Here is a 23,758-nt window from a genome sequence, read left to right on the forward strand (position 1 = left end):
TGCAAGCACTGGCAATAAGTTGGACCCAAACCAAGACGTAAGGTTGCATGTGTAATTTAAAAATTAATGTCACTTGTGCATGATTAAACTTGCACAGAAATGGCATGTGTTAATAAACCTTAACCTAAAATGGCTTCCGTTTTTATATTATTTTGTTTGCATTCAAATTAGACCTTCTTTCCTTGTTCAAGGTAAAAATTAAATATTGTCTTGATTTTTGAGCTTTTGAATACAAAAAAGAATATTAAAAATTAATGATAGCCATTTTGGAATAAGCTCTATGGGCCTTTAGACATAGATGTCTCCTGTGAAAGTTGTATCTTTTACATTTTGATGTACAAAAAAACAACAAAAGTGCTAAGGAGTGAAATTTCCCTTTGCTGATTGTTTAAGCTGAAGGGAGTTCCTTGTGATGATAGGTGCAGGATACACAAAACGTTTAAAACAAAACTTCATGCACATCTATACCCTTCTAAGGCAAAGAAAATAATCACTTTTTGTGGTTTCAGCTCATTTTTGTAATCACTGTCAAGGATGATTACTTTGGTTTACGTTTCACTACACTTATTAAATTTTGTACCGTAATTATTTCATGTTTTCCTCGCATTTTTCCGAAAATCTCTCCAGATTCGTGGAGGAATTTCCTGTGAAACAGTCCCTCAATCCTGGACACCTAAGGGGTGCAATCCCTCCCGCGCGCAAATGTATTAATCGATGTTATATTTTTAAGGGAACGTGTTTAATGTGCAGAATTGGCTGTCGACAATATGACAAGGACATGACAAGGGACATGAATGAAACGCTTCTTTCCCTACGATGTCTTCGGGTGACTTGCCAGCCTTAATATCAAAACGACTGAAAAAGAGAGAGAGAGAAAAAAAAAACAGCCGACAGCGGTACCTCTGGACGCTTTGCCGGAGCGTTGTACCATGACGATACACCACGAGATTTCGGCCCGCGGTTCGCTTATGCCAGCCGGAGATGGTTCCGCGATACTTTCCGATACCTTGTCCCCGACAAGACAGCGAGGGAGAGAAAAGTCGGCCCCTAGACCATATGAGACAGATCCCTTTCGTGGGCACCTCCGTTCTACCTTACTGACTTAAACTCAGATTCAGCCATGTATATATATGACAATGTAGTCATTTTGTCTTCCATGTGGTATGTTTTGAGATATGAGCATGCGCACGGGCTAAAACGATTTATTTGTAGCCGGTCTTGGAGGTACCGCTAGTCTTGGACTCCTTTTACCTTATTTCATTCTTACAATTTTTATTGCCATTTTCCTGCTGTCAAAACATTTAAACCAATGTTTTCACGTGAATGCATTTTGCAAAGTGGTACAGGGGACCCTCGTGTATCAAGAGGTGAGCTTTTACCAATGTTTACATGATTTAATTTATAACTTTATATGATTATTTGGGGTGTAAATGGGTTATTTAATGGTTCCTTCAAATACAGTACTTACATAGCATTACAAGGTGGTAAACAGTTTTGTTGCTATGACCTGAGTAGCTTGTGCACAAAGGCAAAGTTTTGGCGAAAAGGCAGCGATTCCTTCGGCGTGCGATGACACTGCTCGCCACCAAAATTTCGCTTCATCGCGGCGCGAACAATCACGCCAGCTAATACACGCTGCGGATCCTGCTGTTAGCACTGCATAGCATTCACGTGAGTTTTATTTTCCGATTGGCAAAAAACTAAGAGCCCTCAGAAATTAAAAATCCTCGAAAATCATTCTCAGCAAATATTTACTCAACTAAGGAAATTACCAAGTGAAAAATGTCCCCAATTCCAGGCTTTAACTGAGAGCAAACTTCTGAACATCTTGTATACCGGAGTAGACCCGGTACGCAACAACGACACAATACTAGGCTTGACAACAGAACAACACATATCTAGATTCAGTACTATGGAGTATTAACCCAGAAATGTCTACTGGCAAAACAAACTCCATAAAAATAGTCTATACAGAACTGGTAAAACTAATGTCTATACACCATATTTCCAAGACAGCATACGCCTTGCACATCAGTTATCCCTTCTCTTGACTCTTCTCTTGAAGGACTGTCTTCTTGTCCGATTTTTACAGTGACTGTTTGATATTCCACACAGCTGCTGCCTTGTGTTAATTTAGAATAAATACTTTGGGACATTAATTTATTTTTCTTCGCTCAAGAAATCTGCTCCATTTCTTTCAAATCAGGGGAAACCTGCAACAGGACACAGAGACACATTTCAATACTAACAACGTTCTTGGATTTACAAAGTTGACACGTCGCAATTTTTTTTTCAGTCGCGTTAACTTGGTCGCGTCGAATGTAATCCAATCCTCAGGAAAACTGGTAAAAAGCGAAGTAAATGAGCCCCCTAACCATACAACAATAAAACTTTACTTTGAGAGGTGCATGGTTCAAAAGTCAAACAGAGTGCAGATTCCCATTCTTATGTCAATGTAACTTGAATCGAATTCGACGCGACGCAACGCAGGAATGAAGCCTAACCGTAGAAGTTAAGGGCCGTTTACAATGGCGATTTTTGATGCGACAGTATTTGTCGCGCTCGAGCTTACGATAAAATTTCTATTATAAACTCTGGTACCCCGATTCGGGTACGTTATTTCCTGCAATTTAGCCTCCATGTTGCATGATACACGAAAAACTGTAGTTTCGAAACACCATGGCATATCAACATCGCCGAGACGGCAATGGGTCTCTTACCTCAAACTTGAGAATAGTTTCATTACACAGAGAAGTCCAGATTTACGTATTACTAAGTTGTTATCAAGTTGGGAAAATCATACTTTGAAAACAGTTACAAATTATTTCCCCGACTTACATTAATTTGTACTTTCCGCAATTTATCCACTAACAGGGTATGGGACGATAACGCATTAGTAAGAACCAATGAGAATACGCGTTTACTTGAATTCCACCAGGGGCCTTTTATACAATAACACTATGTACTCTATAAAAAGGCACTTACTTCAAAAGGGCAACCAGTGGAGATCTGGATATCCTGAATAGACACTCCTGGCCACAACTCCGTTAGTATCAGACCATTCTCTTTGCTAACTTCAAATACGCACTGGCACAAAAGGAGAAAAAAAGCGTCAATACACTTAATTTAAGTTTATAATACTTTGGCATTACTTTATTCTATCTATAACATTTTCAACTGGCACCTCTCTGTTCTCTAAACTCTGTCATCAGACCTAGACAACAGTTTTTCACGGTCAGGTCAAAATACTCACCTTCTCTGTTATAACCATGTCTACGCAGTTGGTACCTGTCAAGGGTAGCGTGCATTTTTCTAAAATCTTGTGTTTATCTCCCTAAAAACAAAACGCACAAGAAGTTTATCAGTTAGCAATTTTAGTATTATTTTTACCGAGTAGAACCTCCAACTGGTAAACACAAACACCTAAACATCACATTCTAGGGTCCCCATATGGGGGGTGTTCGCTCTCAGAAGGTGTCCGTTATTGCAGGCTAAACTGTCGAACGGGTCGACTTTTGTACCGGCACGGAAGAAATCTGGCTGGTAGGTACGTTGGCTTGCAATATTTCTCCAAGACAGGCCTCGTTAGTTAAACAAATCACGGGTGAAAGAAGGAAAGCATTTACGACTTTTCTCTTATTTTTTAATTCTTTCATCCACGGTTGAAATATATGAATTTCATGTGAATTTCGTATCTTTCATCTCCATCTAATCATTTCTACAGCAGGTACATTACGAATTCACAAAATGACCGGTTCCAAGTTAGCATGATTCTGTGATAAGCTCAGTTGGTAGAACATTACACCGTCAGTACACCGGTATCGCAGAGGTCATGGGTTCCAATCCCGTTCAAGCCTGAACTTTTTCTGGCTTTCTTTTAGCAGAAGCTTAATTTGCGTACAGAACTGTGATGGTCTCTCGTTTGTTAATATTATAACAGCATTTACTGTGCATTATTTTCTGGAGTACAAACCTTTGCCAAATGTTCCATTGTGACGATGACTTTACTCTCACTGGAAACCAGATCCATTGCCCCGCCCATTCCCTTCACCATTTTACCCTGTCAATCAAGCAATGGAAAAGGGTTAATCCAAATTGATTGAACATAATCATCCATTCCATCCTCGGTGTGTTGGTGAGTGCATCTGGTAAGCCCTTAAACAGTCAGTCAATCAATCAATCAATCAATCAATCAATCAATCAATCAATCAATCAATCAATCAATCAATCAATCAATCACGGTTAAATTTATTAAGGTCGTTCAACCAGCCAGCCAGACAGTGAGTCTGCCAGCCAGCCAGCCAGCTAACCAGACAGACAGACAGTCGGTCAGTCAGTCAGTTAATTAGGTAAATGGCTAATTGTCACTCTGGACAAGGAGTTAAAGGAGAGCTACCTTTTCAAATGAGCACTTACTGGGATCATCCAGTTGGCAATGTCTCCAAACTGCGACACCTGCATAGCTCCAAGAATTGTTATATCTATGTGGCCTCTACAAGAAAATGGAGCAAAAGTATCAGTTTCTTTGATCTGATAATCCACAGCGAATCATCCACTAATTCTTGACCATTTGTATGTACAATAATTGTATTTGCGTATGTGTCCCTAACATGAATTTGTACTATAAACAAGATCTAGTAGATTGCCTGCTGGGCCTCTGACTGTGCTGCCTTCAAATTTCACCATTTTCAATGAAGCTTTAATCTTGTCATCTTCAATTTGAAAAGTTTGTTTCTTACACTTGAATGGTTGGCCTTGAAATCACCTTAAGCAACAATGACGCACTGATAAGGGGAAATTGGGGGACATCATTTATTTTTTAAACTGTTTTACAAGTAATAAAGTACTTGCGGTAATGTCGTACCCTCTGATCATGGCAAAAGATTCATCACTGGAAAAATATGAGCTGCCAGGGAGAACAGTCACTGTCTCTTTACCTGAAAATAAATTATTTCACAAGGTTTATGTAAGATACTGTAAAATTTCAAATAGAAATCCCCCCCCCCCCCCACAAGGCCCAAGGCAAACCCCAACCCACAAATATAAGCCACCCCACCCCCCACCAAAGTTCAGACACTTTAAAAATCCTTGTGATAATAATCAATCTCTTTTTTTTAAACATTAGTGCCACAAAAGAAACCTACCAGCATTAATAAGATCAGGGTCTTGCTCTCCTGGTCGTGGAAAGGGTCCCTAAAATGAAAAACAGTAGTTAACAATATTATTTTATTAGCCAATATCACTTGTATTGGGGTGGATTTTGTGCCATATAAGAAATTTCAAATTCTCACAATCTATCACTAATTTTTATACAGTTAACTTACCAGGCCAAGGACTCCATTTTCACTTTGTAGGACCACAGTCATCCCTTGAGGAATGTAATTGCTGGCCAACATGGGCATACCAATACCAAGATTTGCTATTTGCCAGATGGTCAAGAAAATTCAAGCAAATTTATTATAATAATCCCTTTACTTTACTCCTCAGAGAGTGCTTCGCATTAGCCAAATGGCTGAGTAGGTAAAGTTATACATGTCCTTTTGCCACCGGCATCCTATGTATCCAACACAAGGTGCAGTGTACATGTAAGCCTCCACATGTAATGCTGCTATTCCTGTGGTCAGTAGCTTATGGCTCTGTACCTATTATTCAAAGGATACCATACATTCCATCTTTGAACTCTAAAGCTGCTCTTTTTATAATTCTTTCTCTTAGCTCGGCAGCAGGAGATTTAGGTTTTCCATTCTCAGCATCATCAAGGGTTAAAGTTAGCCTCTAAAGATATAACAAAAATCAAATATTGATCAAAAACTTAAGCTATTTACCAATCAATCTGTCAATAAGTCAGAGAGTCCATCAATCAATCAATCAATCAATCAATCAATCAAGCAACATCATTTTTCAGTGTATCAGTCAATTAGTTAAACAATTATCCAAGATTTATTAATCAATTTACAGAAAACAATCAATCTGCCAATCTATAAAGCAATCAGTCAACAAGTCAGTCAATCACATCATTCAGACTGACAGCTACTGTCTGTCAGTCAGTCAAAATAATAATTATTGTCAGTCATGCGATCAGTCAACTAGTTATTAATCAATCAATCAGTCAGCCAGTAAGTAAGTAAGACAATGCATTAGTCAACTAGTAACTGTATTTACCCATTCAGATCAGATCACAGGAAAATTACTCACTCATGCAACAAACAGAGAAATTTCTGGAGGAGCATGCATGGGAGCAGAAATGGAAGAAGATAACTCACCTCAATTCTTTTTTCATAATTAGAACCTGTCAACAACCCTTTGACATAAACACCGGGTAAGTGGATGTCTTCTGCTGGAATTTCACCATTTTCTACAACTTCTTCAACCTTAAAGATTGAAATAGCTGGTTTTAAATTACTAAAACATTGAAGATTTCCCTTAATATCCAGAGTCATACAATCATTTAAATTAAAGCTAAGGTAGTTAACACAAACAATAATTTTAAATGCAAGTTATTTTTCAATCGCATAATTTTTCTCATGTAGTCAACTAAATTAGAAAATTAACGCATTTCAGTATTTAAACTGTTACAGACTGCAAAACTACACACAGGAGGGAGGCCTCTGGTTCCTTGAGGATGTCCCTCTCCTGCACTCACCCCACCCCTGGGACATAAGGGCCAAGCCTTTATTACAGCCATTAATTTCCAATCTAAAATTATATTAACCTCAACTGAATAAACTCTTACTAACTATTTAAACTCACCTCAGCTATAGTAAACTTTGCTGCTTTTCCCATTGGTGCATTAAAATTTCTTGTTGTTTTACTGTAAGATTTAACCACACACAGTAAATTTTTGCACATACATGTATGTCAGTAACAACAATAATTCTTACTGAATTTCAGTGGCTTGGACCACAGAGTGGCTCTTTCATCCACTGTTTTCAGGTTGAAATTGGAATTTGGGAATGCTGGTTTTTGTGGAGGGTGGAATACAGGAGTACCAAGAGAAAAACCCAACAACACACTCAACCCACATATGGTGTCAACTCTAAGAGGAGAGTGCTCTCACCACTGCGCCATCCCTGCCACACATAATCTCAATGGCCTATGGATTTTACATGCATTTATCATTCTTGGGAAGAGGATTTTTAGCAAAGTTGATGGTAGAACATGCACTTGAACAAAACTGAGAAGGAGGTATGCCAAGACTTTGAACAAGAGGAGGGGGAAGAGGCTGGGTGTTATTGTTAAGCAATGTTAGCATTTTCTGTCAAATGTTTTAACCATACATAATGGCCAATGGGTCAATGATAAAAAAGGATAGATCTTCTAGTATACAAAATTATTTGGAACAAAAGAGTATCAGGGTGTAAGGAAGGGGGTAGGGTCATTACTATTAAACATTTCAGTAGTTTTGACATAATTTTTTTATTTGACATTTAGATTACATATAGTTAAATGTGTGCAACTGAAGCATGTACAGCTGTGTAAAGCTAGAAAGCCTGAAAAAATCCCTGTTTGAAAATGAATTAAAACTTACCTAAAAGTGAGATTCCCTGCCTTGTCAGCTTTCTGTGCTTTAATGAGAGCAAAGTCTCCCGTGATAGCTTCTTCCATGATATAATTACGACCATTAAATTCTCTTGCCTGGAAGGAAAAAGTATAATTTGCTACAGTGTATAATTGAAGGGTTTAATGCAAGACTGCCATAAATGCACATTTTGCCTTGAAATCTAAGTTGCTCCAAATAATAATAATCACAAATTTAGAATTTAAAAAAATTAAATAACTAATAATAAAAATACTACAATTGTACATACCTCTCTTGGTTGGCTTGGGATCTGTATGGTCCCATCCTTGTTGTACTTAATTGGTGAGCCTCCATGATGTACCAAGGTCCCATATCCAGTAGGGGTGAAAAATGCTGGGATTCCTGCACCTCCTGCCCTGATCCTCTCAGCAAGAGTTCCCTGAAATAAATGATGAAAGCAAAGATTTCAGTATTCCATGGCCAGCAATGGGGTAGTAACATGTTCATTGTGCGCACTTTGTTGTCCCCTTCTAAAACCTTTTTCAAGGTACATGTACAGGGGATCTGGGAGTACTTAGCAATATATTTTGGCACTCAAGTTCAGTTACACTGTCTATTTTATTGGAAGATCAGGCTAAAAGTAAGTGATTCAAGGCCAGGATGATCTCTGCAAACTTTACGAGGTACAGAGTGGATCCACAGGGGGTATAAATGGGTACTGGCAACAAAATGCTGGTGGGAACCTTGCAATGACATAACATCCCATCCAGTGAAGAGAAGAAAATTTCTCCTCTTGGACCCTGAATGTGAAAAAAATTTGGGGTGGGGAACTTGTAGCACCCCTCGTTGGCCACAATCATATGATTTTACTTTCACAAGTACAGTACATGTAGCACAGGTTCATCACCTGGGGAGTAAGTTCCACTTCTAATTCTCCAGATAGGTACTGACGTTCAAATTCAGCATTCTCTCCGACATATGATGAAATCATTCGCTTTATCTGCAATAAATTGAAAAAGTTCAATAAACAACCAATATCATCTTCCCCTAGGGAAGGGGTCGGGAGGGGAGGCAGTACTTCCCTATATAACCTATAATTACAGGCATGTGCGCCGCCAAAGGATCTGGTTTTTGAGTCATTTTGGTCTGAAATAGCGTATAGATTTTAACCATTTTGGGCTGAAATTCTGAAAACAGGTATGGATTCTAGATACATGTATCAGGTCTGAAAAATGTGAGTATGAAATTTAGAGGCCAGGTCTGAGAAAGGGCAACAAAAAATTTCACATTTTGGTCTGAAATAGGATCAATGTTTGGAGAACCAAGCCACACACCCCCACCAAAAATTCTGAGGAGAATCCCCCCACCTGGTCCCACCTAGGATAAAACCACTTTGTAAGTCTGATTTCAGAAAACTTGTAACAAACCTGTTGTGTTTTAAGAAGCAATCCTAGACCAAAGTCATCAACACTAGAAACAAAAAATTGACAAAACAACAGAAATAAGAAAGATATGGTAATCAATTTCATGATCATGGGACGCAATGAAAATCTGGGTCCCTGATGGGTCAATCGATCAATTCCATGACCCTCCATACACCGGTCAGATCCTTTAAACACTGAACTATGGTCTACAAGACAGGAGTCTCCTTATGAGATGACCATGCTTTTTTATTAATTTTAGTATACTTTTGTTTTTGTTTAATTATCTGATTGTGATACACTGCCCACAAACTGTTTGTTAGGTTCAGCTAAAGTACCCTGCATGGTGATAAAGAAAGTAATATCTTAAATAACCTCCTCATTCTGCATAAATGTAAAACATAATTATAGCCTTTGTGGGCTTCCAAATAATACATTTAAAAAGACAGTTCAGGTATTGCTATTAAAAATCCAGCACCTTGCAGCATGGCCTGGACTAGTTCAGAGTGCTATAAAAAGCACACCCTCCAGGTTTTAAGGTTGAATTGCTCACATACAATTTCTTACCCTGCATTATTGCTGACACAAGTTAAGTTCTTCACTCCTGTTTTAAGAAGTCCAGTGATCAAGTTCTCAGGAATTCCACAGAGCCCAAATCCTAAGCGTGGAAATGTGAGACATTTACATGTATAGCATGACAATTCACCCCCCCCCCCCCCACCTCCCCCAAAAGCCATATTATAGGCCATAATCATATCCCAGAAATTCAGTCAACACGCTTACAAGTAGCAAGAAGGAGGGTTGGGATGGGGGGGAAGTTGGATTCTTGTGTGAGCTAGGCCATTAAACTAGGTTCATGTGACAAACATCCTGCATACTGCTACAATTTCAAGCTGTATAATCTTACCATAATTATTGCTACATATTACCAGTTGTTAGAGTTACTTAAGTGTAGCACCAATACTGACCTCCTACTAGTAACTTTGCACCTTCTGGAATATCCTTTACTGCCTCCTCTCCATTGTTGTAAAACTTGAGCAATCTAGAGGAACTTGTTGAGAACTTGCAACCCACTACAGCTCGCTGGAAACAAATATCAATGAAGTAATGAAACTGTTTTCAGTGACGTAGCAACAAAACTTTTGTAACAAGGAGCAAAGTCAGAACTGACAAGGCTACTGGAAAGAGTTTCCTAATCCCCAGGTCGTACAAGCTGGCTTTCCCGTGGGGATAATGCCATGGAAAAGGGGGAAGGGGGGTACAGATGGTTACAGTACCAGTTGAGCCATGCATGCAACATACATCAGAAATGACCATCATTCAGAGTTCTGCAGGTGGTCTAAGCATATTAGTGGAATATAACCATACCCCACATTCCACTACAGTCAAACCTCTTTATTATGGACACCAAGGGGAAAGGAATAAGTGTCCGCATTTATAGGTGTCTGTTTTAGGGAAGTAGGCTTTTATGGATTTTGGCCTCTCAGGGACCAAGTGAACTGTCTGTAATAGAGAGGTGTCGGTATTAAAGAGGTGTCCGTAAGGAGAGGTTCCACTGTATATAGGAACTCAAAATTTGAACTCACATAAACTCCACGATACAGTTGTATGACCAGAGTTTAGGAAAGAGTTCTGCCAGCCCCTGCATACATTGATCGTGCATGCACTACTCTCATACTCGCTCATACACAATTTACAGTAAGCATGAAAAGAGTTCAAGCCTGTTAATGTATGCATAATTAATGTTTAGGGCTGAGCCATCGTCGCGTGATCGATCAGCGGTTGTTCCACAAGGTACTCACGAATTCAAGTAAGATCACAGAAAAACTCTCTCATCTAGTTTGTTTTAATTTATTGAAAAATAAACAAGACTTGTCTTATAGAATATTAACACGGCCTTATGTTTTGAATAAACACCGACATCCAAACTTTTGTCTTAAGGGCGTTGGGAAAAGACAGAGCAAAAGAAGATGTTAAGGAATTGGGCACGTCAACAAACTGAAACTTCGAAACTCTGGTGAGGTAATATTTGCTCACAAGACAAAAAAGAACGATTTTGTTAGGCTACTGTCTATAGCAATGTTGTTTGAAATTCAAAAACCAATAACAATATTGTACTACTGTTAAAGATTATAATGCTAAATCTTAAAACATGTTTGCTTACAATCGAATTAAGCTGGAATGAACAGCAAAGAACCACCACAAGATGTAAATGTTGATCATCATGAGCAAAAGCTGATCGAGTCAACGAAAATGGCAACAAATAACTTGCACAATAGCTAGTAAAAACGTACTTACCAAAAGATGGTTCTGATTTCTTAAAAGAGATTTTGATCTCACGAAACGGGCAAAACTGTAATTTGTCATAGCCATAGTGCTGACTGACCGAACACGCGAATGCTTCTTTCCCGCGATATAAAATAACACGAATAAACAATCGGTCAGCGGCTTATACCAAACCGACCATCCTACGTGAACACCCCTTTTATCTTTTAGGCCCCGGAAATTTTGTCCCTAGAGGGTCCAGACTTTGCGAAGGACAGTATAAAATGCATTTAGCAGGCATTTCCGTAAGGTTTATAATTTTGTGCGCGCGGCCAAAACAGCGAACAAAACCCCAGTGGAAGGGAGCCCCCCTGTAAAACTTACTATTGCGAAAAATTTGCCTTATTTATCCGGGAGTACGGTGTTCTCCAGTATTATTTTTTAATTGACGCCACGTACAACGTTTTTATCTAGTTTTATGACGATCACTTCAACTCTCGTTTTCAAAAATCGGTAAAATTTTAACGCAAAAGCAAAATTCATTCCAATGCAAATGTCATCAAGAAAGAGAAACTGTCACAACGCTAGCAAAAATTCACTACAGAAATGTATAATACAATTTAATTAGAAAGGAAAGCCCGTGCATTAAATAAACCAATCAGCGAAGAGTGTTTACTCACTTAATTAAGCTCGTTAGTCCGTGCAATGATTAAACCAATCAGCGTGCGTATAGACGCACGTGAGTTTGGAGTTAAACAGGGGCACTTTTTTCAAACTTACATTCAGCTCAGAAAAGTTAAAGATTTTGTTCATAAATGTTTGAAACATGTACAGCCAAACCAGAGCAAAACATTTCTGTTTGCTGTAGTACTAAGGCTTTTACCTACAAACGCCCACTGGCAGTTGCTGTTCAGCTGATTACAGAAAGTGAAAAACACGGAAGGCCGAGGTGAGTACCTCTGTTTCTGACGAAACTTAAGCGAAAGCTTTTATTTTCAAAAATTCATTATAAGCTTTATAGTTTTTCATGGGTGTCTATTGTCCCTTCTGTCTGAAAAAACTAAAAGATACACTTTCTGTGAACAATGTTCAATGTTATTACTGACTAGTTTGTTTATTTCAACAGAATTTTCCAGAGCTAGAGGTCTTGGTAGAGTTTATTCTTAACTGCCATTTAGCTTGTGAATCATGTCGAAGAATCTGCGGCTTCATTCCAAGGTTTATAGTTTCTATCATGGCCTACTTATGTTTGCTTTTGTTGGCACAAAATGCAAACGTTCGGCGTGAGGTAAGGACATTGGAAATTATAGAATTAATTTTTCCGTTCTTTGGGGATTGGTTTAAAAAATATGTCAGTTTTAGCTTCATCGTTTTTAAGGAGTTGACCTGGGCCTCCAGCAAAGCGCTCGTAACGGAGACGGCACAACGACGCGAAATGACCAAATTCAATGTTTTTGGAGAACCTGAACACACGACATCGTACCGTTCCTACCAATTCAGTTCATAGATCCTAGATGGTTCGCCCAGCCTCTTTGTACAAGTTGAACAAGTTTAAATAATCGCAAAGTAGCTCAAATAACATGAAGTTATATTTTAGTTGGTGTTTCCGTCGTCGCTGCTGATTAAGTTCCCTTATGGTTGAAAACAACTGACGGTATCAATACTCTGAGCGCTACAGGTATGATAACGTTTTTCCCGTCGTTCTTCTATCTGAATGTTTTTCTCCTCTTCTCTCCCGCAACAATTACATTTTAAACAGGTACATAGTTAACGAGTATCTGTATATAATTTAAAATTTAATTTCTATGTGCGGGAGTGTTCCCTTTACTACTAACACCGCCTTCCTATTACAGACAGCCGTCTGATATGTGTAGTAACCCATTCCGACCCCGCCAAGTCTCGTCCTTACCCCTCACCCCTTCTCCTGAGTGACTGGAATCGAAATATTGGTGGAAATGGTTAGAAAACACACATACACAAAAAAAAACAACAACAGAAAAGGGCAGCGGGAGGCGGGTAAGGGGATTGCACCCCCCTCTCCCTGAACCCTCCCCATTCCCATCTCTACCTTGATGGTCCCGTGAAAAAGCTTGAAAATATGTCTGATGAAATAGAAACGACATTTGGAGCCGACTTGTAATGAAAAGTTGTGTAAACAGTATACAGGGTATACATTAATTAAAACTGTTTGACCATTGATGTATCAAAAAAACCGGCATGCTGTGTGCTTAAAAGAAAAAAAAAATGTTTTTTGTCAGAGAAGTGTTATATGTTTTTCTAAACTACTTTGGCTCGATTGCCAGCTGTTTAAATATGAATTGGTAAAATGTACTTTTACAGGAGTTACACTTAAGGACGAAGAGAAAACTGAATATTTTAAGCGAACTTTACTTGTCACGGGACGGAAGATCTACCTTACATTTTTTTTGAGGGGGTGGGGGGGGGGGGATAAAATTTTGTCCATACTGAACTGTAACCATGAATTTATCCGCAGAGTTGATAACTAAAACTAAATTGGCCACCTTAAAGAGATTCGAGTGCTGACGTTTCGAGCGTTAGTCCTTCACTCAGACGAAGAGTTGTGACGACGGGTTTTTCCTTGTGGCGACGGAGTTTTCCTTGCTTGAGCGCACAGGAGAGACAATTTGAACTTCGACGGCGACTTGACAATAACGGGGGGAATTAGCTTGAGAGCACTCGCTCGCTAGCAAGACAGAGCTCGTCACAACTCTTAGGTACAGGGATCTGGCCAACTGGAACTCGACGAACAGCAGAGAATAGACAATCTTCTTCAATCCAGCATAGGTTTATTCAGCACCGCGTTTCTAACCTTGATGCAAACAGGACGTTATCTTGAATGTAACCACGATGTAACCGATTTACAATTGTACGCCTAGTGCTTATATACTTACTGATTACAAAAGGTTAAAGTACTTTCTTTTGTTCAAGACGCTTGCATGTTGTAATCGCACGAGGGTACAACAGACAAAGTCACTTACGAATATATTATTTTCACGTGCGTGTAATTGTTGAGAGTTCCCTATAAGGAGAGTACTTTTCCGGACTATATCCGTAACAAAGGAAACTGAACTTTGATTGCGGAAACTAAGCATACATCAAAAGAATTGCTGACTCGTAAGATTATAGCACAAAGGTTAAGACCTCGCGTGATCGAGCAAAGTACATTAGCCACGTACAATGAACTCTTACCCGTGTACAAGCCAGCTGTTGACTAGAATAAATTAAAATAAGAACTCTTTTTTTGAAAACCCTATGCTGGTTTGAAATGAAAACGAATGATTATAAGCGAAAAGTACATAAGATAAACAGCTAAAAATGAAGCAGCAAAAGCGAAAACAAGTAAAATATCGAACGATGACACACAAATCACTACGGTTGTCCATACAACCGAGAATGTTCACTTCTTGTGTCCAGATATAAGTTGATTAAATATTCTATTCAAAATCTCAAAGCTATTGTAACCACCTGATTATGTATTCTATTCCAAATGCAAAGCTATTGAAACGCGCTTGCTAAACGTATTAAAGTGAAACGCGAAATCTCTCGTAACATCCGTCCTTCCTTAAATCGAGGCGTCCTCGCCGAGCAAAATAAGTAACAATTAAGTTATTCTCTTAAAGCGAACAAATGAATGGCAATTCGAGTAAATATGAATGGCTTAATACTAAACATGGCTAAATATGGTTTGTTTTTACGCGTGCTGAAAGATCCAATAGTACAATTCGTTATTCAGTAACGAGAGCATCACAACTATAGCAACTACAGTAAGCTATTGATTTTCTCTCCTAACAGAGTAAACGTCAGCACCCGAATCTCCAGTTGAGAAACCAAACATTCGTTTCTACTCCCAACCGACGCAGCACCACGGTTTCTTGAGAAATTAACACCCTTATGAACTGCATCCAGTTTTTTTATGTATTTAAACGAAAACTATGAGCAGTACGTACTTTCCTGCGGTTTAACTATTGAGGCTGTGGATAAAACCCTTGAGAATTACCATATAAAAGAAAATTATTTCAAGCAGCTCTTGTGGTCACTTTGTTTTGCTGTACATGACAAGCTGCAAGTTCTTAGAGACCAGTCATTATTGTTGTTTATTTTTGCTTGGCGTGGGTCACTGCGGGTTTAGGGAAATATTTCTTGGTTATGGGAGGTGGTGTAGAGTGGATCAATTAGGCAAGGCTTAGCAAAAGGTGTTGTATGAAATAAGGGGTCAGCACTCCGTGTTTCTGTTCTACTTAGATGTCTGTCTTTACATTTCATTGACATTTTCAAGAGGTATTATCCAAACAAACAGGGAGTACCTTTGGCACTGTTTAATTTTGTTATAACCAGTCCTATGATAGAAGGAAAAATAAAACAAAAGTGTTGTTGTCTTTTAAGGCAACGTTGCTTCTCCCCTTATAGTTGTTGCAAGTGAAACAAATTTTTTTCGTTATTCACTGCTGCAATCACAGGATTGAACTGGGTATACCAAAACATGAATGGCGTTTATGGGGGAGGGGGGACGGGTATAAGATATTTCATTAAAACCAGGATGACAGTTTCATGTAATTGCAGAGTTTTGTTTGGCTTGGCGGCCTGGGATATCAGCCATTATGTCATGCCCGATAAATAGCGCCCATTAAAATCGTCTACTGGCCCTTCTTGTAAAATGAAACCAGCAAATATCTAGCAATATTTATCGGTTGTTTTTAATGAAATTATTATTTCACACGGACTCGTTCGCTGTTTATCGTCTGACCAATAATTCTTAAATATATCGCAAAATCCGTCAGCGCTTCCACTCCCATGCATCCCTGGGTTATAGAAAGATAATGACTTGTCTACTACTTTTGGATAAAATCCTAGATGTGTAATGTAATGAAATGAAAGCTTTTATGAATTAAGAAGTCAATGCCCTTCGTCACTATTATGCAAAATTCAATTTTGCAGCACTTTTCATTTGTTAGCTTTGTTTTCCTCTTACTTTTGAACCTGTATGCTGCAATTGTGAGGAATAAAAAGGGAGATCAATGTCTGTCGCAAAATTTATTGTGATCGATAGAGTTTTTATCAAAGAGGTTCTCTTTATACCGGCAGCATTTGGTATAAAGAAGTCAAGCTGTGTAAATAAAGAGTAATTAAAGTTCCAGAAGCATATTGTGAGATTACAGCTAAAAAGTAAACTGTATTATCTCGAAGCCAGGTGAAGATGAATAGTTTGTTTACCACAAAAAGCTGACTTCCTATTGGTTAATGTGTATACCTTAAGGATGAAACACATTCACGGCAATTTGTCGTATGTTTGCTAAAATATGAAAACCAAGTCATGAATGTAGATTTGAGGTGATTTACCGGGCGTCAACCTTTCGAAATGGGAGCAAAATAATATGAAAATTTCTAGTGCTGGAATGAGCTCTGTGTGTTCTCAGTGTGCTGAATTGGACTAAACAAATCGTATAAAAAGAAAATTGGACCTGGTGTCAATCAGTTGCTAGTATCGTTTGTTTAAAATTCAGTGGATATCACAGAACTGTACGATATATAATACTGAATTACCGTGAGGCAGCATGAACCTTGTCAAATTAAAGACACGTCTTAACAAGTAGAACCAAACAGAATCAACTTACAGTACCTGAATTTCAAACAGTTGGGATGCAGTTTCGTACCGCTAGGCTACAGCGTTCAATATTAGCGCTACTAAGCTTTACACTAGGTGTCTCTCTTCCGACAAGTTCCAAGGCAGTGTTTACATTTACTAACAAGACTTTGGTTGGATTCGCGTACAAGACAACCGAAAATGTGGATTGGTTGCATTGCATCGAAGACTGTCAGCAAGATGCTTCTTGCTTTTCGTACAATTTTTGGCCAGGTACGTTTGGTGGAAAGTGTGAGCTGAACAATTGTGGCTTTGAAGACGAGTGTTCTGCACAAACTATGCTTATTTGGGGACCTGGATGGATTTTTCAACAACTGAAGAATACTCAGGTACGTGAAGAATACACTGAAATATATAAAATGAATGAAATCTTTAGCAATTATTTCATGAACATCGCGATCGATTCTTGGCAAGAGAATGAATGTCTTCTGAACTATCTTTGGGGTAAATATATACCTCTATCATATACTAACTCGGGATAAAGCAGTTTTTTATCATTCGTCACCGTTAAAAAGCTCTCTTGCTTCGGGTAGTTGTTATTTAATCCTGTTGTTGAGACCGTTATAAGAGTAATTATTCCACTCACAATTTCATCGCGGCATATGAACTAGTGATAGCTAAATGCGTGGTACACACCTTGTTATGGGTTCATATTAGATCAATATTCGTGGAATTCAATAATTGCCGTATACGACAAGAATAAATAACAGAATAATACATCATTCTCATTCATTCACCATCACATTTATTTCATATACCACACGTTCGACATTCCAATCCTAGCAGTATGCAGGATGTTTGTCCCATAAACCTAGTTTAATGGCCTCAGCTCCCACGAGTCTCCTGTAGCTCAGTGGTAGAGCATCCGAACTAGTAAGCGGAAGGTCTTAGGTTCGACTCCTGATAGGAACACTCGGATTTCTTTTTTCTGGAGTTTGCCTGTATCACTTTCTAGAATAATACATCGTCCGGCATATGATATAGTAATTGTTTCATTACGTAAAAGGATTGAAAAGACTATTTAACTTAACAAAAGGATCCTTCTTCTTTCAAAAAAGCATTTATTCCCATTTCATTTCTCAATATATATTCGCGCCTTCTTTGCTCGTAGGATATCAGTCGATAACAAATACATTTTGGAAGGAGCCAATCAGAGGACGCTCTTCTCGTGCTCATCCCAGGGTCTTTCTTGGCGCATTAACCATCCTGCCGCTCTTACAACCAAACATTGCTACTGTACATGAGTCGGACTCATGTACAGTAGTCTGAAGGAACAAGAGTATAGTTTTAAAAGATTCAACTATATTTCAATTTTTTATTGTAGGATATTAAGTCAAGGTGCGACCGTATAAGAGATACCGTGAAGAAGAATGGAACAGGTGAGGTTAGGCCCGAGAGGGTGACGTGTCGTAACTCTACACCAGCATCCCTTCCTGACACGCGTAATTTGAGTTGAAATCGTATTTGAAATCGAACGGAAATTAAGATGAAATTGTATACCTCTTAAAATGGCTCTTTACATTTCCGACCAGGCCAGAGGGGTGTGCGTCACGACCCACAAAGGGGGCTGGGTAAAAATATGGAAATGCCTCATTTGCCTCTGGTCACGATCGAGTAAACAACTCCCCGAATGTAGGACTTAGGTCGACTTACAGTCGCACTGAAACTGGGCATTCAAACTTTGCTTCCTTTTCCAAAAACTATCACTAAAGCCAGCAATTTGGCAAATTTTAACCGTCTAGTGGTAGCCGTAGATGCTTCTTGTTGGATACACAAGGCGATTTTGTTGAGTTATTCCTTGTTCGGAGACAATCAAAGGCGAGAATTTTATGTTTATTCTTATACTAATGTTATGTGCCGTAACGTCTGCTTATAGACCCTTCTTTATTTATATACTTAGACCGCAAGCGGTCGAGCGGTCTCTTTCTCTTAAGTTCTGTAGCGCGCGATGGATGGCCGCGAGCCGCGAGTTCATTTTTGTGATTTGCATAATTTTACTGTCACTTCGCGTGCGTGATCTAAGGAAAACTTGAAGTACGACTGTTCGCAGTCTATTTTTCATTGCTTTCGCTCATTTTTAGTTTGCTTTTTTTTTATCTCCGGGTGAAAGAGATCTACATTTCCTTCTTAGATTTCTTGTAGAGTAATAACATTTGCCCGTAGGCGTTTCCGGTCGGTTTCCCGGGAGTTGAGCTACTTGGTTTACACGATCTCTTCATAGATACTTTATTAGTTCAACGGCTTCCAAGGAAAAAACCGTAAGGGGTAGACCCGGGTAGACCCCGAAAATTCTAAAGTAGAAAGGATAAGCTAGCTTAACGTGCAAACGTATCGGCCAAACCCAGTAAGATTAATTAGCTTTAGCCTAAAGAAATGCAGTAAATCAACGACCAAAACAACATGGCGGCAGGCGCGAGGTCGTCACCTTTGAAATGGCTACAAACGCGAACAAATGCTTCAGGTTAAAAAGTAACCTAACCAGCATTAAGCCAATTTGTTCCTCTAACTTTGAAACGAATTTCAACCGGGAAAAAATGACACAGACTTCGTTAACGATGAAATTTTCGACAGGCGGACCTCTCTAGGCTGATGTTCTTGGGCGCGAAGACTACTGACCAAATAACGCATTCTGATTGGTCGAATTTCGTGACGCACACCGCCTGATTTCCGACCTGATCTAAAAGTTATAATGACGAATTTGATCCGGTACAGTGGATCATTCCTTGATAAGTGGCTTCTTTCCTTTTTTTTCTTTACGTTTAGTTTAGTTTTGCATTGATTTTTCATACGCGACTTTTCTTAGCGCTTCATGTTGTATCCCTGTTTAATTACCCAGTCATTGAGGTCTCATTATACCATTTTCACCCGTTGTTTGCAGAATTGATAATGGGAAGCTTCAGCTGTTCCGAAGAGATTTCTATTTACGCTGATGGTAGGATAGCATTGATGATTTCAACAGTACCAGTTAGAAATATCCATTGTCCTCGGCTGCTCCCGCTGGCGATCAACTTCGCTATTCTCAAAACCACCCAAGTGGTTGCCATAGAAGCAAAAACCCGCAGAGGCACTTCCACGGTCGTTGGCTCATTTTCTGATGGTGTTGTCACAGACTCACAATGGAAATGTACCTCACATAAGGACCTTGGCTGGGCCCTTTCTGGGTTTGATGACTTTCGCTGGAAGGCGGCGGAAGAAATTTCAGAGATTGGCGATGGAGGAGGGACCGATGGACAAATAAGGGGTATTTTGCCGTCCGCAAAGAAGATTAAAACAAACGATGATGCGGGCCAGATCATGTATTGTAGACTTCATCGTAAGATAAAGTAAAATATCGGTTAGATGTAAGATTTCTAGAAATCTAAAAAGAGGGATTAGAGCAGGTTTCATTTTGTTCGTCGTAAAACCAAACGCAAAGTTATCACTCTAACCATTTAGAACAGACGTTAGAGCGGTTTTTGATTGAGTGTCGAAAATAATTTCGCGTTTGCTTTGGTTTTGCATTACTACGCTCTGTGATTGGTCAACAATCGTGTTTTCGCCGCACGCGTTTTACCGCGCTTGGCGCCAGTTACATGTATTTGTTTCGAATTCTGATTGGCTCGTTGTGTTGTTTACGTCTGTGATTGGCCAGAGTAATTACTTCGGTTTTTGTTTTACGACACTCAATTGGAAACCGCTCCAGCAGAGTCTCCAACAGCGCAATGAACCAATCAGAACTTGAAGCAGTGACTAGGGCCAAGCGCGGGTAAAAAACCCGTGCGACCAAATCACGATTAGTCAGTCATTTTGCCTCTCATTGGTTGAGAAAGTGGCGCAACTTTTTCTAACCAATCACAGAGCGTAGAAAAGCAAAACCAAAGCAAACGCGCAATTACCTTTGACACGTAATTGAAAACCGTTCTATATTACTGATAACTAAAGGAAAGAACCGCAAGAGAATCCATATTAAAGTTCTGATTTTTTTAAAGTCATTTGGTGAATTATTGCAAAACAACTAACACAGCGTACAAACTGAAGAAAGGTACTACTCATAGACAGCAGCTTTTATAATCGGTTACACAAGCAAACGTATCTGCGACTGTAGAATACGGAGTTTCAACGACTAAATTAGATCATTTCATCATATATATGTTGACTCAGTATGTTTACAGGGTGTATTGCCACAAAATCAAAAGTCAACAATCGAAACGCTTCGTTTGCATCACTGAAAATGATATAGCCTTTCGTAAATGGTGATTTGTTTTTATTTTGTCAGACGAACAATGCATGGGTTCAGATTCATTTCTGTGTAATCCGACATCCATGCTCTAATGGCAAAACGTTTTAGAGATACAGTGTACTTGCAATTATCTTGATTAAGCTCTTGTTAAAAACCGCTAAGAGCGTTAAAAACATTTGGTACCCGTTTTCCGCTAAAGTGACATAAAACAAGCAGGTTAATTCTTTCGTTTCTTGAAGCTGCAAAAAGAATGAAAACAATTTATCTTAAAACGCCAAACATGCCTGGTAAAAGAAAGTTCCTTTGGTTTCTCAAACGTAGGTATTGCTCTTTGTTCTGACTCCTTTTTTCAACAGGTTTGAAGTTGTTGTATTTTCAGTCGAGATATAATCACTACTTCATGGTAATTTAAGCCTTTAATCAGCCCACTTAAACCCTGACCCAACGGAACCAGCCTCTAACTTTTCTTCGATTTTGTTTTGTTCTTGGGTAATGATATGATTAAGGGTTTCTTGAATGATGTGATATATTAATTGGTAAATTAAAAAAGTTGCGATTCACAGTGGCCATATTGTAGTCAAGAAAATAACTGGGGGTACCTAACAAGAACTGAAATCGAACTTAATGACTTGGAAAAATTCCTGTTTTCATTGTCGCTGTAGAGCTTTTTACTATACAGTAATATAACTGATATATTTAGGCGGATGAACATAAATTACTAATAATCAAATTGTTAACATCTATATACCTTACTTCAAACAATAATCTTTATGGTTAAAATACGTACATGCTCTATTTCAAATCAAACTGTTTAATCTCTCGGTTCAGTGTTAACTTTACTGAAGAAGTAAATCAGTGAATTTATTGGATGAGAAAAAATCGAAAGATAAAAATAAACCGAACGCTCATCTTGCTCACAAAACAACACCTCTTTTTCTTTTGTAACTAAATTGAGTAATCTTAGCTACCTTCGCTCTAATGCTTCTCTTTTCTGCATGCAGTGCGTCAGTACCTGGGATTTATTCCTTCGACGGCTATAGTCACTTTAAGCCTCATAGGAATGGTACTTTATTGGAACATCTCCTCAACTGATATGCAACATAAATACAAGCGATTTCTTGCAAATTCAAAGCAAACGTCAACTATAAACAGTAATCCAGTTTTACACAAGCAAGTGACCAATCAAAGCAATATGTGCAACGGCGTGTTGAGCCATATGAGAAATGCTCAGTGGATCAAACGTAGAGATGTCACCCCAGCTGATGAAACGCGACAAGCTAATCAGGAGATTGAGATTCGAAAGAAACGTAGATTGCCAATGGTACTTCACAGAAATGATTTGCGCTGTGGTGGGTGGCCATTCTCTCATACGTCTTCACGATTTGGCTATCAACTCGCTGCCATCTGTGACGTCACGGGCTTAGCGCCTTGTTGCAACCATAAGACGAAACTCTGTGGAGTTGGAGGTGACTTCTGCACTTGCCATCACTGCACTGACTTCAGACACGAAATCTCGGCCGAAATGTACGATTGGACGCCACTCAACGGTTGTACATTCACCAAGTTCTCTAGTAAAGAAGCTTGCAGTCTAATGTCAAAGAAGATTTTTAGGCTCATTTTAGTCGGTGATTCTCTAGTTCGGCATCTCTTCAACGCATTGATGATTTTATTTACAAATGACTACGAGAAAGGAAGCCTTAGGGAAGACCTTAACAGAAATGAGACAGAAAATTGCAAAGGTTTTATGCAATTTGTGGATGCAGGACCATCTACGTGTCACACAAAAACTGTTAACAGCATCCCACATGAGAAGAATCAGTCATTTTGTGAAGGGAACTACAAATTTGACATTGTCTTCAAGGAATTCTACAGCACGTACGACGCAATGAATCTACTAGCAACAGTTCGAAGGCATTTGCAAAAAGACAAAGTTATAATTGCTATTGGGCTAGGGCTGCACGATAGCTTGAACCCACAAAACGTGCAGAGGGAAATGTTGGAGCCTGTCTTAGAATTAAAGAAATCATATGGCGCTAAGTGGCCGTACATCTTGTGGCTTTCAACTCACGCCACTGGAAGTTTACGAGATACAAATTATAACACACCTTCGTATGATGACCGTATCGAACGTTTTAATGAAGATATGGAAAAATATCTCACAGACTATGGTATTCCAGTATTTGACACTTTCAGCTTGACCAGAGGCGTTCGAAGTATTGATGGAACTCATTTTGGCGTGGGAGTTAACATAATGAAGGCTCAACTTTTATTGAATTTTATTAAGGAAACTTTTTAAACTATGTATAAGTCCATCGATGAAAGAACACAATAAACTGCGAGGACGCTCACTAGGTTTGAATTTCACCATCCTTTCTTTTGGTGGCGGAGTATCAATTCAGGATTTACATCTATGGTGCTGCGTCAGTGGGGAGAAGAAACGAATGTTTCATTTATCAAACGAGTTGACAAATAAAGGTAAATACACTTCGGTTTAACGAAGGGCTAATACTCGAAACGTCAGCACCCGAATCTCTTTTACGGTAGCCAACTCACCGTTTTCTTGATTTCCCTCCGTAGTTTCAACCATGAGTTCACCGTTTTCTTGATTTCCCTCCGTAGTTCCAACCATGAGTTCACCGTTTTTTTTGAGTTCCCTCCGTAGTTTCAACCAT

General features: G+C 39.0%; 3 protein-coding genes across 3 annotated transcripts; 2 read left to right on the forward strand and 1 right to left on the reverse strand.

Moving 5' to 3' along the window:
- Window positions 1-1,406: 1,406 nt before the first annotated feature.
- LOC146468618 (succinyl-CoA:3-ketoacid coenzyme A transferase 1, mitochondrial-like) lies at window positions 1,407-11,350 on the reverse strand. The gene is made up of 18 exons (XM_085124220.1): window positions 11,239-11,350; window positions 9,909-10,023; window positions 9,508-9,598; window positions 8,947-8,989; window positions 8,427-8,519; window positions 7,809-7,958; window positions 7,529-7,635; window positions 6,751-6,811; window positions 6,264-6,371; window positions 5,661-5,775; window positions 5,325-5,419; window positions 5,145-5,193; window positions 4,865-4,937; window positions 4,417-4,492; window positions 3,974-4,060; window positions 3,254-3,334; window positions 2,986-3,087; window positions 1,407-2,213 (listed from the first exon to the last, which is right to left on the reverse strand). The coding sequence occupies exons 1-18, from the start codon at window positions 11,311-11,313 to the stop codon at window positions 2,175-2,177; spliced, it is 1,560 nt and encodes a 519-aa protein (XP_084980346.1). The 5' UTR covers window positions 11,314-11,350; the 3' UTR covers window positions 1,407-2,174.
- Window positions 11,351-16,448: 5,098 nt separating this feature from the next.
- LOC146468619 (uncharacterized) lies at window positions 16,449-22,006 on the forward strand. Its single transcript, XM_085124256.1, has 3 exons — window positions 16,449-17,196; window positions 18,192-18,246; window positions 19,746-22,006. Exons 1-3 carry the CDS (start codon window positions 16,864-16,866, stop codon window positions 20,192-20,194), a joined length of 837 nt encoding a protein of 278 aa, XP_084980382.1. The 5' UTR covers window positions 16,449-16,863; the 3' UTR covers window positions 20,195-22,006.
- Window positions 21,390-23,488, forward strand: LOC146468620 (uncharacterized). Its single transcript, XM_085124255.1, has 2 exons — window positions 21,390-21,489; window positions 22,088-23,488. The coding sequence occupies exon 2, from the start codon at window positions 22,147-22,149 to the stop codon at window positions 23,380-23,382; it is 1,236 nt and encodes a 411-aa protein (XP_084980381.1). The 5' UTR covers window positions 21,390-21,489; window positions 22,088-22,146; the 3' UTR covers window positions 23,383-23,488.
- The last annotated feature ends 270 nt before the right edge of the window (window positions 23,489-23,758 follow it).

Source organism: Pavona decussata, unplaced genomic scaffold (genome assembly GCF_977016875.1).
Source record: "Pavona decussata unplaced genomic scaffold, jaPavDecu1.1 SCAFFOLD_130, whole genome shotgun sequence".
NCBI classification, from domain to species: domain Eukaryota; kingdom Metazoa; phylum Cnidaria; class Anthozoa; order Scleractinia; family Agariciidae; genus Pavona; species Pavona decussata.

Excerpts from the sequence above, each read along its gene's own strand:
- LOC146468618 (XM_085124220.1), bottom strand. The coding sequence starts at position 11,313 with ATGGCTATGACAAATTACAGTTTTGCCCGTTTCGTGAGATCAAAATCT. Across the intron at positions 7,959-8,426 it reads AAGTGGAACTTACTCCCCAG|GGAACTCTTGCTGAGAGGAT; the intron begins GTGATGAACCTG and ends CATTTATTTCAG. Across the intron at positions 2,214-2,985 it reads CCACTGGTTGCCCTTTTGAA|GTTTCCCCTGATTTGAAAGA; the intron begins GTAAGTGCCTTT and ends GTCCTGTTGCAG.
- LOC146468619 (XM_085124256.1), top strand. The coding sequence starts at position 16,864 with ATGCAGTTTCGTACCGCTAGGCTACAGCGTTCAATATTAGCGCTACTA. Across the intron at positions 17,197-18,191 it reads AACAACTGAAGAATACTCAG|GATATTAAGTCAAGGTGCGA; the intron begins GTACGTGAAGAA and ends TTTTTATTGTAG. Across the intron at positions 18,247-19,745 it reads CGTGAAGAAGAATGGAACAG|AATTGATAATGGGAAGCTTC; the intron begins GTGAGGTTAGGC and ends CGTTGTTTGCAG.
- LOC146468620 (XM_085124255.1), top strand. The coding sequence starts at position 22,147 with ATGGTACTTTATTGGAACATCTCCTCAACTGATATGCAACATAAATAC.